General features: G+C 49.1%; 1 protein-coding gene across 8 annotated transcripts in view; it reads right to left on the reverse strand.

The window, feature by feature from the left end:
- Window positions 1–14,892, reverse strand: part of POC1A (POC1 centriolar protein A) — an 81,861-nt gene that overhangs the window by 15,827 nt on the left and 51,142 nt on the right. For 7 of the 8 annotated variants that reach the window (XM_033209452.1, XM_033209441.1, XM_033209469.1 and 4 more), the window contains one exon: window positions 5,710–5,853. The exons of the other annotated variant lie outside the window; for it this stretch is intronic. In XM_033209452.1, coding sequence (XP_033065343.1) covers window positions 5,710–5,853 — 144 coding nt within the window. The remainder of the gene's footprint in view (window positions 1–5,709; window positions 5,854–14,892) is intronic. 8 annotated transcript variants of the gene reach the window in all.

A 14,892-nucleotide genomic window follows, 5' to 3' on the forward strand; every position in this document is an offset into this window, starting at 1 on the left:
GACAGGGGAGGGGTGGGTCTCAGGACAGGCTCAGAGCAGGGCCCTTGGACCCTGAGGGAGGGGCGTATGATCTCTCAGTGGGGTGGGGAGCTCGCAGCATGTGACGCCCACACTCCTGACCTCAGGCCTAGCAGTTCCTGAGAATTCCCACAGGGGGCTTGAGGAACAAAAAGTCCTCTAAAGAAAATCCTCAGTTCCATTGTTAGGAAATACATGTTCCCTAAAAACCATTACAATATCTACATTCAAAGAATGTACTGTCACAGGAAGTACTATATACATCTTCGAAGAGCTTCCATCTTGGCCCGTGTTGCCTAGGTCCGGGTTAAAGGGTCTGATCTAATGGGTCCCATGACCCATGCCTGATTTTCAACAGTGTCTATGTGCACCCCAGTGCCTCTGTCACCTGTGCCTTCCTTCCCCGGTTGGGGAATGACTTCTTCTTTCTCCCCTCTCTTATCCTCCTGCCTAGCCAGACACTAGAGTCTCACTGGCAGGTCAAAAGCATTCCTGGGACTTGAGTCCAGCGACATGGGGACTGTGGAATGTCCACTCCTGTCATTCCTGTGCCACAAGCCTGCCCTGGTGCTTTCCCATATTGCTCCCAGGAGAACATCGACTCACTGCTGTGCTTCACAGAACAGCTGGCACCAGTCTAGCACACCCAGTTAACCAAGAACCGCACAGCAGAGCTCAGAGGACCCAATGAGATGTCTCTCCCCATTTTACAACGGAGGAGACTGAGGCTCTGGGATTGACGTCACCTGCCCAAGGTCACCCAGGTGATGAATGGTGGAGGTGTGCCCAGGCTGACGGGCAGGTGGCTCACTGGGTGAACAGAGGAGCCCTGAAACCCAAGGAGGAACAGTTGCTCCCCACAGCTGGTGGGGACGGTAAAGCTGAACAAACCCCAGCTGCTCAAAGCATGGCATCAGCTGGGATTAGGGCCCCAAGGAAACCTAGTGAAGAAACCAGCGGCACCCCAAACAGCAAGCTCAGTGTTTGCTGGGGGCAAGGAGGGGTCATCCCCACACAGGGGCAGGCCAGGGCAAGGGTGTGTGTGCTCTTTGGCTGTGGACCTAAGGCGCTCAGCCTGCTGGGCTCTCTGATCACAGAGCCCAGGGCAAGAGCTTCTGGCCTTACCTTTCAGGGAGGTCAAGTCTGGTTTGCAGAATTTCTTGATGAAGCCATCTCTAACTCCACCAAAACTGTTTGGCAAGGGAAGCTGGGGAAGCTCTGACCCACAGCGGTTGAGATCAGGATCACCTGGCCCCCTGGGGAAGCCCCAGGCTGGCTGGACCCCCGAGGCTGGTCCAGGCACAACAAGTCATTATTAACACGTTATCTGCACCTGGCATGATGCTGCTGTCACGTGCCAGGTGGGAGGATAAAGTGAGGGCCACACAGGGAAGTCCTTGGAAAGTGGCAGGCCTCAGATAAAAACCTGGAGGATGACAATTATGATGAGTATGTGATCCCCACACTCTGAGGACTTTCCATCTAAAACAACTACGTGGGGAGGCCTGAAGACTGCACCTGCTCGGCTCGCAAGGTCACCCCAAAGTCTATTTTCCCCATATAAATACACTTTTTTTTTTTTTTTTTTTTTTTGAGACGGAGTCTCGCAGTCGCCCAGGCTGGAGTGCAGTGGCCGGATCTCAGCTCACTGCAAGCTCCGCCTCCCGGGTTTACGCCATTCTCCTGCCTCAGCCTCCCGAGTAGCTGGGACTACAGGCGCCCGCCAACTCGCCGGCTAGTTTTTTCTATTTTTTAGTAGAGACGGGGTTTCGCCGTGTTAGCCAGGATGGTCTCGATCTCCTGACCTCGCGATCCACCCGTCTCGGCCTCCCAAAGTGCTGGGATTACAGGCTTGAGCCACCGCGCCCGGCCATAAATACACTTTTGAAAAATAATGTATGGATTTTATAAAAAAGGCATTCATAAAAAAGTAAAACACCAACTCCATTTCTGGAGTTAAAGGGTTTCTGATGCTGTACAAGTCCCAAGCGCACTTTGGTTTCCTCTTCATCTGCAAGGCCTCTTGGCCTGGGAAGACTGGGGGAAGCTGCCCCACTTGCTGGCTTGCTCCGGAGACCAGGAGCCTTGCAGGGGCCAGCCAAAGTGGGTCTGTCTCATCGCCCCTGGGATGGGGCCATGATAGCACTGCCCTTGCTCATGTCTTAACTTCTCTGTGTCCCTATCTCCGCTCTACCCCAGACCCTCAGCATGGGTCAGGCCTCGACTTTGCCTAGCGTCCCATCAGGTGAGGATGAACTCCTGGGCTGCTGTTTCTGTTACCCACACCAGAGGACCCATGGCTTTGACCCGGTGTCTGGACTCCCACTTGTTTCCAGTGATTCCAGTTGCCGGCTCCTCTGTGGACACCTGGCTCCGACCTCGGCAGATTCAGTCCTGAGTTCTTCCTGAAGGTGGGGCCGGGTCTCACACAGGGCCCACCACACAGAGTGGGCTCAGTGAATGTGTGTGCATGGAAGGAACCTGCCACCTCCGCTCTGAGGGCCAAGGAATGGCTTCCTGGGTAGGGAAGGGTCTAGCTTCATGAGGCAGTGGAGAATTGGGAGAGCTATTTCTGGTGCTGTCATGCAGATCCCCCTGGCCCCCAAGCCTTGGATAACGACAATGGCAGCAACAGGAGCAGCACCCAACACATCAGCAGTGCACGGCGTTGTCAGGTACTGTTCAAGGAGCTTCCCAAGAGGCCTATGAAGTGGGTACTATGATCAGCTCTGAAAGTAAGGCACACAGACTCGAAGTGACTTGCCTGAGGTTGCTGAGCTAGGCAGTGGGGAAGCCAGACAAAGCTAAAGCCACGCCTCTTTACCGGCTCACTCAGCTTCCTGGCTTCCAGGCTTTTCCTTTACACAGAGGAGCTGCTGAAGGCGTCACCCTGGGGAGGACTGAGATTGGGTCCCTGACCCCCAGACTGGTGAGAGACAGGCCACAAACATCCACAGAGGTGACCTTGCCACATGGGGCCATACCAGCCTGTTGGGCAGGAAGGCAAGCTTTGAAGACTGTGAGCCTTTGAAATAGGGTATCCTACCCAGGGGCTGGAGACTCTGTGACTCACTCAGAAAACATCCCTGGCCACTGCCCGCTGCAGCCCCATGGCTCTCGCCTGGAAGGATGTTCTGCAGGATGGAGGCCTGAAGGACCTGGAAGACAGCTTCCTCTCAAAGGCCACTTTGAAGTAGACTTCCCTGTGGGGGAGGGAAGGGGTAGTGGGGGCGACGGAGGAGAACAGCATAATTCACATGGATGACTTTTTAGTAGGAATCAGTGCTGGGGTGGCTGGGGTGGCTGGGCATCCCACCCCTCCAGAACAAAAAGGCTCTTCAGGACTCGGTGGATGGTGAGGAGTACTTGCTGATGGGGTGGCACCTGAGACCAATACCCACAGACCAAGTAGGAAGCCTAGCTGAACAAGCCACTTGGGAAGATGGATGGTGGTGGTCGTCTGGCACTAAGCTTCAGGGGAGGGCTGGGTCAGTCTGGACCATCCCGAGCGGGGCCCGCTGTGGGCCTGCCTCTGCTGGGCCAATGCCAAGAGAAAGGTGCAGGGAAACTTTCAACCCCCTGGTGGAGATAGCTCTGGCTGTGGCTGAAACACCTCAGCTAGAGAAAACCTCAACTCCAGGAGAGAAAGGTGGGCCTAGAAGACAACCAACAGCCAAGCCCAAGGAGAACTTGCCAGGATTAGCACAAAGGTGCTATGCACAGTTCTGAAAATGGGTTGAACTTTAAGGCCTCAACTGGTGCTTCATCTGCAGAACTCAAGTTTCCTCGGGATGCATTGAGTCCGTCAAGAACATGCCTCACTTTATGGCATCCAGAAACACACAGACACTGTCAGTTTTGCAAAGCAGGTGACTGGCTGATATTGCTGGCATCTGGTCGGGGGTGGCCTGCCAGTTGAATTTGCAAAGGGGCTGAATGGTGTGAGGTAGGACCACGGTGCCACAGAGGCATTGAGACACCCAGACACCCAGCCATGGGCCGAAGGCCACAGGCCACAGGCCAGCCTTCACTTATTCTCTGTGATGCAAATTTTTTAAAAGTTACTATCATACTCCTAACTGCGAACACATAACAAAACCTTCCATGTGCACCCCTAAAACACAGTGACAGGAAATGTTTTTAGTGTTATACTCCTCTGGATCCAATGAAGCTATTTTTAACCACCTTCTCAGACTTAATTTCCAATTTTATCCTATAAAGTTCTAATTGATTCCACCTCCCCTAATCTCTCACTTGGCAAGGCTGTGAAAAACATGAGGCAGTTGCTGACGGGTTTGAAGTGGGGTGGTTTTTAAGTCTTTGCATGCTGCTCACATCACTCTCAGCACATGCCTTCTTCTCAGGGCTTAGCAGCCTCTCAGCAAGGTCTGTACACTGTGCCCTGGAGTTCCACAGCCCTCAGTCATGACACTTGGCCTTTCCCTTCAAGAGTGCTTTCTTCAGTGGGCCCAAGGTATGCCATCCCAGCTGGGCTCTGATGACACACCCTGGAAGAGCTTTTCTCACTTAGCCCACGATCCCAAGCTGGGGAAAGGATACCATGCCATCTCAGCTCCATTTCCGTTAGTGACATCAAGGGTCCTTTGCATCCTTCATGTGAGCTGGACTGGAGACCACTCTTCCTTGCTTCCCCATCCCCTGCCCCCTGGCTTTAACACCTTTCTGTTTTCCTCATGGGCCACATGTGTCCCTCCTGCAGCCTTGCTCTACCCATGTGATGGCATGGCAGAGAAGGATCTGCAGAGTCCCTGCGTGGCCTCAGGAGCCAAGGAGATGAGGAATTGGGGAACCTCTAAATCCTGCCTTGCCCCCCACCCCACCACCACATATCCACATGCCAGCCACCTGGAGCTTCACTCATTCCCTGGACATGCCCACGGCCTCTTCAGAGCCATAGACAGCCAGGACCTCTCTTCTCCCTCGGGTGGGATGGCCCTGCCAAGCATGCCCTAGTGCTGGCCACCACCTCTTGTCAGGGGATTTTGCGCTTAATGAAACTGCTACACTACGAGCCTGTGTTATGGCTGCCAACCTACGCTCCCAAGGGCGGGGCCCATTTCCATCTCAGTGATGAGGGTGGTCAGAACCACAACTAACATTCATTGAGCAGTTACCTAGGGCCAGGCATGGGTCAAACATTTCCCAGATTCATCTCCCTTAATTCTCATCATGAATGTGGCAGGCAGAGCCCACAACCACCAGCACTTTACAGATAAACATACCAGGGCTTGGAGAACTGAAGGGATTTCCCCAAGGTTGCTCAGAGGATAAGGGCTAGGCTCAAACTCAGAGCCTAGGCTCTCAGAAGCCCTGACTCACTACTCAGTTCCCTGGCATGCCCCTGCAGTGCCTATCCAGCAAAGAGTGGGAGGAATAAACAAACACAGTGTTTCTTTCAAAGCTCTTCAGCGGCCCAGGCCAGCTCTAGGTGAGCACACTCCAGTAGTACCCAGCACTGGGGATTTTGGAGTCTAGCCAGGGAGATGGCCAGGGCTTGAATGGCTCCAAGAGCTAGGATCCCCGGGAAGGCTCTGCAATGTCATTAATCTGGACTGGAAAACAGGTCCATTATAATTATGTTTTTAAAAATCCAGCACCTGTTGTCCAACTTCAAAGGGTCCAAATGTGGGACCAAGTGCAGATGACGGGTGAACCCACACTGTGGCCTACCTGAGTGAGGACATCCAGCTGGCCCACAATGTGCTCCAGCGTGCTGGTCAGCGTCTGGGGCATGCTCACGGGCTCCTGGGGCTGGCTCTGCACAGACTCCACACTCCTGCCTCTGCCTGGGGGGCCAGAGAAGTCCACTTCTGGCTAAAGACAGAAAGAAAAAAGTTCCTCAGTCTATCCAGTGCTTGAAGAAATACTGTGAGAGGAATAGTCCCTTCAAAAGATGAAAGGGAAAACCACCAGCAAACTTGAGAAGGTAAGCTGCAAGCGTCAGTGAGAAACAGCAGCGTGGCGGCGTTCCCACATCTGGGTCCACATGCACACCTTTCCAGGCAGAGGCCTTACGTGAGGAGTGGAATCAGAACGCCTCGTGGTTCAGGCAGAAAGGGGCATGGGGAGGAGGGCAGGTAGGTCAGTGAGTGCCCTCAGCCTGCTCTTAGAGCCCCACAGGGAGGCTGGCTGCCTCCCATCTCTTCAAGCAGCTGGCACCCACCAGCAGGCATCCAGGTGAGTCCAGAGATGCTAAAGCCCGGCCTGGGCCTGAAGTTCCTCCTCTTCCTGGTCAGCTGAACTCTAATTCCCTACCTCCCAATATGGGGATGTGCCAGGCTTCACAAATGCCTTTCCCAGGCCCAAGGAGCTGTGGCCCAGAACTTGGTGGCAGTGTGTGTGTGGCAGGGAGAGGGGTGTTCCAACCCCATCCTGGCCCAGATCCCCTGGAAAAACAAAGATTTCTGTGTGCATGTCCCAGGTTGGCACATGGCTGGCAGGAACCTGAATCCACAGGAAAGGCACCCCTGGGCTGCTTCAGATAGGACTTCAGGAGGTGAGGGGCTTAGTGTTTCTGCCTAAGGCCCTTCAGCCCCCAAATTCAGAAAAGTCAGCTCCTTGTCCTATGCACAAAGGCTTCTGTGGACTGAGGAAGTGCTGTGCACATGTTCAGTGGGCGGGATGCTGGAGCCATGGGTGTCCAAGAGCAGGGCTGGTCTTAGAGCCTGCAGTTCCTCTGTGGACTTGCTCCCACGGGAATGTGGTTCAGCACGTGGACCCTATCTGCATGTTTTCCTTTATTAGGTAAGTATTCTATTCTCATAGATCACAAACTTTCAAGGGCATGCTGATTTGAACTTGGAAAAATGCTGGCCCTCGTGGTGGCTATAGGAGAACCTGAATGTAAGACATGAGCCAGAGGGATGTTCTTGAGAACATGAGCAGCACCATGTCCACACGCCTATCATCAGCATGTCGACCACTTCTGTGGCCATTTCCACAACTTCGGCCATCAGGGCTGGGTCTCTTCAGGAATCCTGAGTCCTCCAGGAATCAACGTGCTTCAGATCTCAAAGCTTATCCAGAAGCCCATCCCAAAAGGAAGTTTCAGAAGTCCACCAGCCTTGCCAGGATAGACTTCAGCCTACCACAGTGGCCCCCAGACTAAGGCAGTTCTGTCAGGAGACACAGCAGAGTGCAGTGGTGAGGAATGGTGACTCAGGCACTCACTGACCAGCTCTGGGCCTCCACTTCCTCATCTAGACTGGGCCAGTCCTTCAAATGGCTGGGCTGTGAGAGATGCTTATCTGAAGCTACCAGCAGCCCTTTCTTAAGAAATGTTCAGCGCTGTGCCCACTCCTTTCAGAGGAGCCCCTAACGTGCAGACACACACACTCCTCCACTGGAGGAAGGGTGTGAGCAGGGAACTCTTCTGTCCCACAGCCAGCATTGTCATGGAATGGGTCAGAGTCTGGTGCTGCTGGCTGCCTAGGAAGGAGGGAATGGAAAATCTGAGTTTCTGCAGAATGGCCCAGAAACGGACAGTGCTGAGCTCAGCCTCTGGAAGCACAGTGGACGCTGCAGGGAGGCAGGGTGAGTACCACTGACTTTAGCAATAGAAACCCTCCTGGATGAGCCAAAGTTGAGCCAGCTTCAAGGGAGTATTAAAGACAGCAGCCGCGGCGCTCCAAGCTGGAGAGGTGGCCTTTACAACAGAGGGTTGCAGCAGCCACCATGTTTTCCCACCTATACCACACTTTCATGGGCTGTCTCCATTTGACAAGAAAGAGAGCTAAGGCTCAGTCAGAAAATGACTGTCTAAAACTAACCAGCCTCAAACTCTAGGGCTGCCTGGAGCCATTTCCCTGCTTCCTTGCCCACTCTCATCAGAAAACATCACAGCACTTAATACGCCACCAGTCCAGCAATTGCCATGGTTTACTTGCCATCCACTGTGTGCCCTCATTTAATGTCACCTCACTTAATACATGTAACCTCACTTCATCCTTATGATGGCCCTTCCCAACAGGCATTATTAACCTTGTTTTTCAGATATGGACACTTGGGCTCAAAGAGGTTAAGTAACTTGTTCTAAGTTACCCAGCAAATAACGGAATTGGGATCTGAACCCAAAATTCAGGCTCTTCCTGGGCATGAGACAGCCTCTGGCAGGTGACATGGACTGCAGCTGGGCTTCCATGTGCACAACTCCTCTCCAACGTCCCTGTAGAGGCCTCTGAATCCTGGGTCTAACGCTTTTTGCGTTACTTCCTCAACCCAGCTACCCTGGAATGATTGCCCAGCACAGAGCTGAACTCAGAGCAGGCCCTCCACAAACACTCAACACCTCAAAGAGCAGAGCCCACTGAGGTAAAATTTCTGTGTAATGAAATCTCCCCACTGTCTGCACTGTAGCAAAGGGCCAGCAGCCCCACCCCTCACAGCTCTGGAGCCACTCACCTGCATGCCAGCACTCTGGAGCTGTGGCATTTCCCTGAGAGCTGGGCAAATAAGCAAGAAAGCAGAGATAAGAAAATGACACACAAGAGTGGGAAGAGACAGTCATACCAGAGCCATGAGTAATGACAGTGGCAGAATAACCCAAGCAGCATTTAAATGCAAAAGTCACATCAGCGTTTTGTCTGTTCAACATCAAAGGGTCCTAGGGGTTTTGCCTGGTGGTTCTCAGTTAAGTATAACATGAATGAAATAACACAAAGAGGCCAGACACGGTGACTTACCCCTATAATCCCAACACTTTGGGACACCAAGGCGGGCGGATCACTTGAGGTCAGGAGTTCAAGCCTGGCCAACATGGTGAAACCTTATCTATACTAAAAATACAAAAATTAGCCAGGCATGGTGGTGGGCACCTGTGATCCCAGCTACTCAGGAGGCTGAGGCAGGAGAATCACTTGAACCCAGGAGAGGTTGCAGTGCGCTGAGATCACGTCACTGCACTCCAGCCTGGGCAACAGAGCAAGACTCCATCTCAAAATAAAAAGTAATGCTCACTAAAATAACAACAAAGATTAACCCACACACATACCCGTATATATCTACATCAATTCAACAACATTTCACTTTTGCCAAATATAAATATCTTTTTTTTTTTTTGAGGCGGAGTCTCGCTCTGTCGCCCGGACTGGAGTGCAGTGGCCGGATCTCAGCTCACTGCAAGCTCCGCCTCCTGGGTTTACGCCATTCTCCTGCCTCAGCCTCCCGAGTAGCTGGGACTACAGGCGCCCGCTACCTCGCCCGGCTAGTTTTTGTATTTTTAGTAGAGACGGGGTTTCATGGTGTTAGCCAGGACGGTCTCGATCTCCTGACCTTGTGATCCGCCCGTCTCGGCCTCCCAAAGTGCTGGGATTACAGGCTTGAGCCACCGCGCCCGGCCAAATATCTTAATACCAAAACAAAAAAAGGTGACTCTCAAGAGATGGCTCTAACTTTCGGAAATATCACTTGGGGCCTGCAGGTGTCTCCTCTCATGCCACCTGGGGTGGGACTCTGGTTTCTTACAGTCGGTTAAATGTTGCCCACCTCAGTTCCTGTTTCCTCTGCTGCCTGCCTTTCATACATCACCAGGAGCTCAGCACTTCGCACACAGCAGGAATTGCCTAAATATCTGTGGCTGATACTCAGCCACCCAGAGACAAGAGGAACCAAACCATAACATTTCATTAAAAACAAAAAGAGGCCGGGCGCGGTGGCTCAAGCCTGTAATCCCAGCACTTTGGGAGGCCGAGACGGGCGGATCACGAGGTCAGGAGATCGAGACCTTCCTGGCGAACACGGTGAAACCCCGTCTCTACTAAAAAATACAAAAAACTAGCCGGGCGAGGTGGCGGGCGCCTGTAGTCCCAGCTACTCGGGAGGCTGAGGCAGGAGAATGGCGTAAACCCGGGAGGCGGAGCTTGCAGTGAGCTGAGATCCGGCCACTGTACTCCAGCCTGGGCAGCAGAGCGAGACTCCCTCTCAAAAAAAAAAAAAAAAAAAAAGGCCAGGCACGGTGGCTCAAGCCTGTAATCCCAGCACTTTGGGAGGCCGAGATGGGCGGATCACGAGGTCAGGAGATCGAGACCATCCTGGCTAACACGGTGAAACCCCGTCTCTACTAAAAAATACAAAAAACTAGCCGGGCGAGGTGGCGGGCGCCTGTAGTCCCAGCTACTCGGGAGGCTGAGGCAGGAGAATGGCGTAAACCGGGAGGCGGAGCTTGCAGTGAGCTGAGATCCGGCCACTGCACTCCAGCCTGGGTGACAGAGCGAGACTCCGTCTCAAAAAAAAAAAAAAAAAAAAAAAAACACAAAAAGAAACAGCTTGTAGATCTTCCTTGTGACAAGAAATCAACCCATCTGGAGTTGACTTCTTGAGAGGTCTCCGAATTGACCACGATCTCACTCTTCCATCAAGACACAAGTATGGATAAGGAGCTGCTGCCTAGGATATATAAAGCTGGGGAGAGTGTTAATTCCATCCTAACAAGAAAAGACTGACAATCTAAAAGAATCATAACTTCTCTTAAATCAGCGAGCTGAAGTCACAGAGCAACCAGTAGCCTGAAATCTAAGGAAAGACAGACACTTCCAAGGAAAACAGAAAGTGAGCATCAGCTGTGGGTCACCTATGGCAAAGCATGAAGAGAAGAGACACCAAGTGCCATACGAGTGGGGAAGTTATAGTTTTAACAAATTGCTGGAGACCAAGTGTAGACTAGGGTAAGAGTGCAGAACCCCCAGGTGCCACAGGCACAAGTAGAGCTTGCACCCATGCACAGGTTCTTCTCCACAGACCTCCCCTGGGCTTTCATGACAAACAAATGGGGGCAGAACAGTAGATGGGAGAAAACCATTCCTGGAGGTGCAGGCCTAGGAGAGGGGAGTGAGCAAGGAAAGATATGAAGCCCTGCCAGGACCTCTCCCCTGTAGAACAGCATCCTAAAGCTACTAGGGAAAAGCAAAGATAAAAACACCCCTCATTGATGGAGAGGCAGGAAACTATCCTGAGCTGAGATTATCAAGGTCTCCTTTTAATGAGGAAGGAGCAGGACCGCTAAGAATGTCTGACTTTTGAGACTCAGGGAGACAGAGTCTGCCTAAGACTGAAGCTGGGTCAAGACAACAGAGCCCACCCCCAACCCCCACAAAAACAAAAAAAAAAACAAAACAAAAAAATAGCAAGCACCAAGCAACAGCAGCCTATCTAGGGAGGAGGGCCAAGAGCATGGAAAAAAGCATGCCCCTCTGAGAGGCAAGACCACAGGGCTGGCTGAAAGGTGAGAGTGAGGAAAATGATTGAGAACATCCTCTATCACCCAGACCTCAACCTAGGTACGTTAGGTAACACTAAACTAAGCTCAACTCCTGATAAGACTATTTACCTCAGTCTTTACTGTCCTAAACATGATGCCTGGCATTTAATAGAAAATTATGAGACACAAAAAGGCAGGCAGAAAAAAAACCCCACCGTCAAGAGACAAAGCAATCAGTAGAAGCAGACTCAGATGACCTAGATGTTGAAACTACGAGATACAAAATTTAAAATAATTATGATTAATATGGTAAAGGCTCTACTGAACAACACACATGATCAAATGGAGAATTTCAGCAGAAAGGCAGAAATTATAAGAAAGAGTTGAATGCAAATAACAGAAATAAGAAACCCAGTAACAGAGAAGTATGGCTATAATGGGCTCAATGGGAAAATAAATTAGTGATCTTAAAGATAGATCAATTCCTCAAACTGAAACACAGAGGGATAGAACAGAACAGAGCTTCCATAAGCTACAGGACAATATTATCTCTAACACATGGACAATTGGAATCCCAGAAGGAGAAGAGAGAGAAATTAGATATTTCTTATAAATACAAATTTGCTGGTTAAAAAATTGTCAGCTTTGGTTTGTCTAGGGGGAAAAAAGGTCTTTACTTCCCCATCATTTCTAAAATATTTTTGCTGCGTACAAATATTGGGTTGGCAGTTTTTCCTTCAAACTTTAAAGATGTTACTCTTTCAGTTTGTATAGTTTCATGAGAATTCTTCATAATTCTTACATTTGATCCACTGTATATATGTTTTTTTTTCCTCTGGCTACCTTCAAGATTTCTTTTTTAATCCTTGGTTTTTAGAACTTTGAATATAACTCATCTAGGATTTTGTTTTGTTTTATTTTTTCTCCAGCTTGTTTGTTGTTTCTCTGAGCTTCTTGGAACTATGGTTTGATGTCTTTCATTATTTTTTGAAAATTCTTGGCCATTAACTTTTCAATAACACCAAAACAACATGAAGTATATATTATTAATAGTTTCCTAGGGCTACTGTAACAAATTGTCACATTTGATGGCATAAAAGAATAGAAATTAATTCTCTCACAGTTCTGGAAGTCTGAATCAAGGTAGGGCCACATTTTCTCTGGAGGCACGAAGGGAGAATGTTTCCTTCCCTCTTTCAGTTTCTGGTGACTCCGTAATTCCTTGACTTATGGCTACATAACTCCAATCTCTGCCTCTTTCTTCACATGGCATTCTTCTCCTTTCTCTGTGTGTCTCTCTTCTGTGTGGCTCTTCTAAGGACACTTGTCATTCAATTTAGGACCACCAATCCAAGACGATCTCATCTTGAGATTCTTAATTACATCCACAAAGATCTTTTCCCCCCAAGTAAAGTCATCTTCACAGTTTCTGGAGGTTAGGATATAGACATATCTTTCAGGGAGGCTCCCATTCAACACATTACAAAATGCTTAAGTATAAATCTAACAACATATGTGCAAAATGTGTATGTTGAAAACTACAAAACACTAATGAGAAAAACTGAAGACCTATACCAATGAAGAGATACACCGTGTTCATGTATTAAAGGCTCAATGTTGTAAATATGTCAATTTCCTCCCAAATCACCTTTAGGCATTAAGAAGTTGATTCTGAAATTTACATGGAAAGGCAAAAGAACTAGAAAAGCCAAAACAATTTTGAAAAAAAAGAATAAAATTAGAGGAATCACATTACATGATTTCAAGACTTAGTCTAAAACTATATTAACCAAGACACTGTGGTATTGGTAAAAGGATAGACACATAGATTAGTAGAACAAAGAGAATCCAGAAACTCTAGACCAGTATCTGGCCAATTAATTTTTAACAAAGGTGCACAAACAACTTAGTACAGAAAAGTTAGTATTTCCAAAGTTGATTAAACAATTGGGTATCCAAGTGCAAAAAAATGAACTTTGGTACATATCTTGCACCACATACAAAAACTAATTCAAAATGGATCATAGAACTAAGTGTAAAACCTAAAGCTATAAGGCCAGGTGTAGTGGCTCATGCCTGTAATCCCAGCACTTTGGGAGGCTAAGGCAGGCGGATCATCTGAGGTCAGGAGTTCGAGACCAGCCTGGCCAACATGGCAAAACCACGTCTCTACTAAAATGCAAAAATTTTAGTAGAGACCAGCCAGGTGTGGTGGCGGGCACCTGTAATACCAGCTACTAGGGAGGCTGAGGCAGGGGAATCACTTGAACACGGGAGGCAGAGGTTGTAGTGAGTCGAGATTGTGCCAACGCACTCCAGCCTGGGCAACAAAGTAAGACTTCATCTCAAAAAAAATAAAAAACAAAAAACAAAACCTAAAACTAAAAAACTAATATACATTTTTCCTGTAAAACAGAAGATCTCTGTGACCTTGGGTTAGGCATATTCCTTAGATATGATAGCTGAAGTATGATCCATAAAAGAAAAAATTGATAAAAGGAACTTCTTCAAAATTCAAAACTTCTGCTCTTTTTTTTTTTTTTTTTTTTTTTTTGAGATAGAGTCTTGCTCTGTCCCCAGGCTGGAGTGCAGTGGCGCGATCTCGGCTCACTGCAAGCTCCGCCTCCCTGGTTCACGCCATTCTCCTGCCTCAGCCTCCCAAGTAGCTGGGACTACAGGTGCCCGCCACCACGCCCAGCTAATTTTTTTGTATTTTTAGTAGAGACAGAGTTTCACTGTGTTAGCCAGGATGGTCTCGCTCTCCTGACCTCGTGATCCGCCCATCTCGGCCTTCCAAAGTGCTGGGATTACAGGCTTGAGCCACCGCACCTGGCCAAAACTTCTGCTCTTTGAAAGACACTGTTAAAAAGGATGCTCGGCCAGGCATGGTGGCTCATGCCTGTAATCCCAGCACTTTGGGAGGCCGAGGCGGGCGGATCACCTGAGGTCCGGAGTTTGAGACCAGTCTGACCAACATGGAGAAACCCCGTGTCTACTAAAAATACAAAATTAGCAGGGTGTGGTGGTGCATGCCTGTAATCCCAGCTACTCCAGAGCTGAGGCAGGAGAATGGCTTGAACCTGGGAGGCGGAGGTTGCTATGAGCCGAGATCGCGCCATTGCACTCCAGCCTGGGCAACAAGAGCGAAACTCCGTCTCAAAAAAAAAAAAAAAAGGTGTTCTACATCATTAATCATTAGGATAATGGAAGTTAAAACCACAGTGACATACAACTGTATGCCTATTAGAATAGCCTAAAGGAAAAAAAAAACAAAACTGATCATGCCAAGTGTTGGAAGGGAGGTGGAGTAACTTGAACTCTCCATATACTGCTGGCATGAATGTAAGACTTTCCATTTTGAAAAGTTTGACAGTTATTAAAAGGCTAAACATACACCTATTATATGTCCCAGCCATTCCATGCCTACGTATTTACCCAAAAAAATGGAAGCATATTTCCATAGAAAAATACGTACACGAACGTTCATGGTAGCTTTATTTATAATAGCCAAAAATTGCAAATAGCCCAAATGCTCACCAACAAAACAAAATTGTGGTATATCCATTTGATGAAATAAAAAGGAATGAACTATGGATACATACAACCATGTGGGTCAATCTCAAAATAATTAGACTGAGTGAAAGAAATCAGACCAAAAA

The sequence above is a fragment of the Trachypithecus francoisi genome, unplaced genomic scaffold, assembly GCF_009764315.1.
Source record: "Trachypithecus francoisi isolate TF-2019V2 unplaced genomic scaffold, Tfra_2.0 Lachesis_group0, whole genome shotgun sequence".
Taxonomy (NCBI): domain Eukaryota; kingdom Metazoa; phylum Chordata; class Mammalia; order Primates; family Cercopithecidae; genus Trachypithecus; species Trachypithecus francoisi.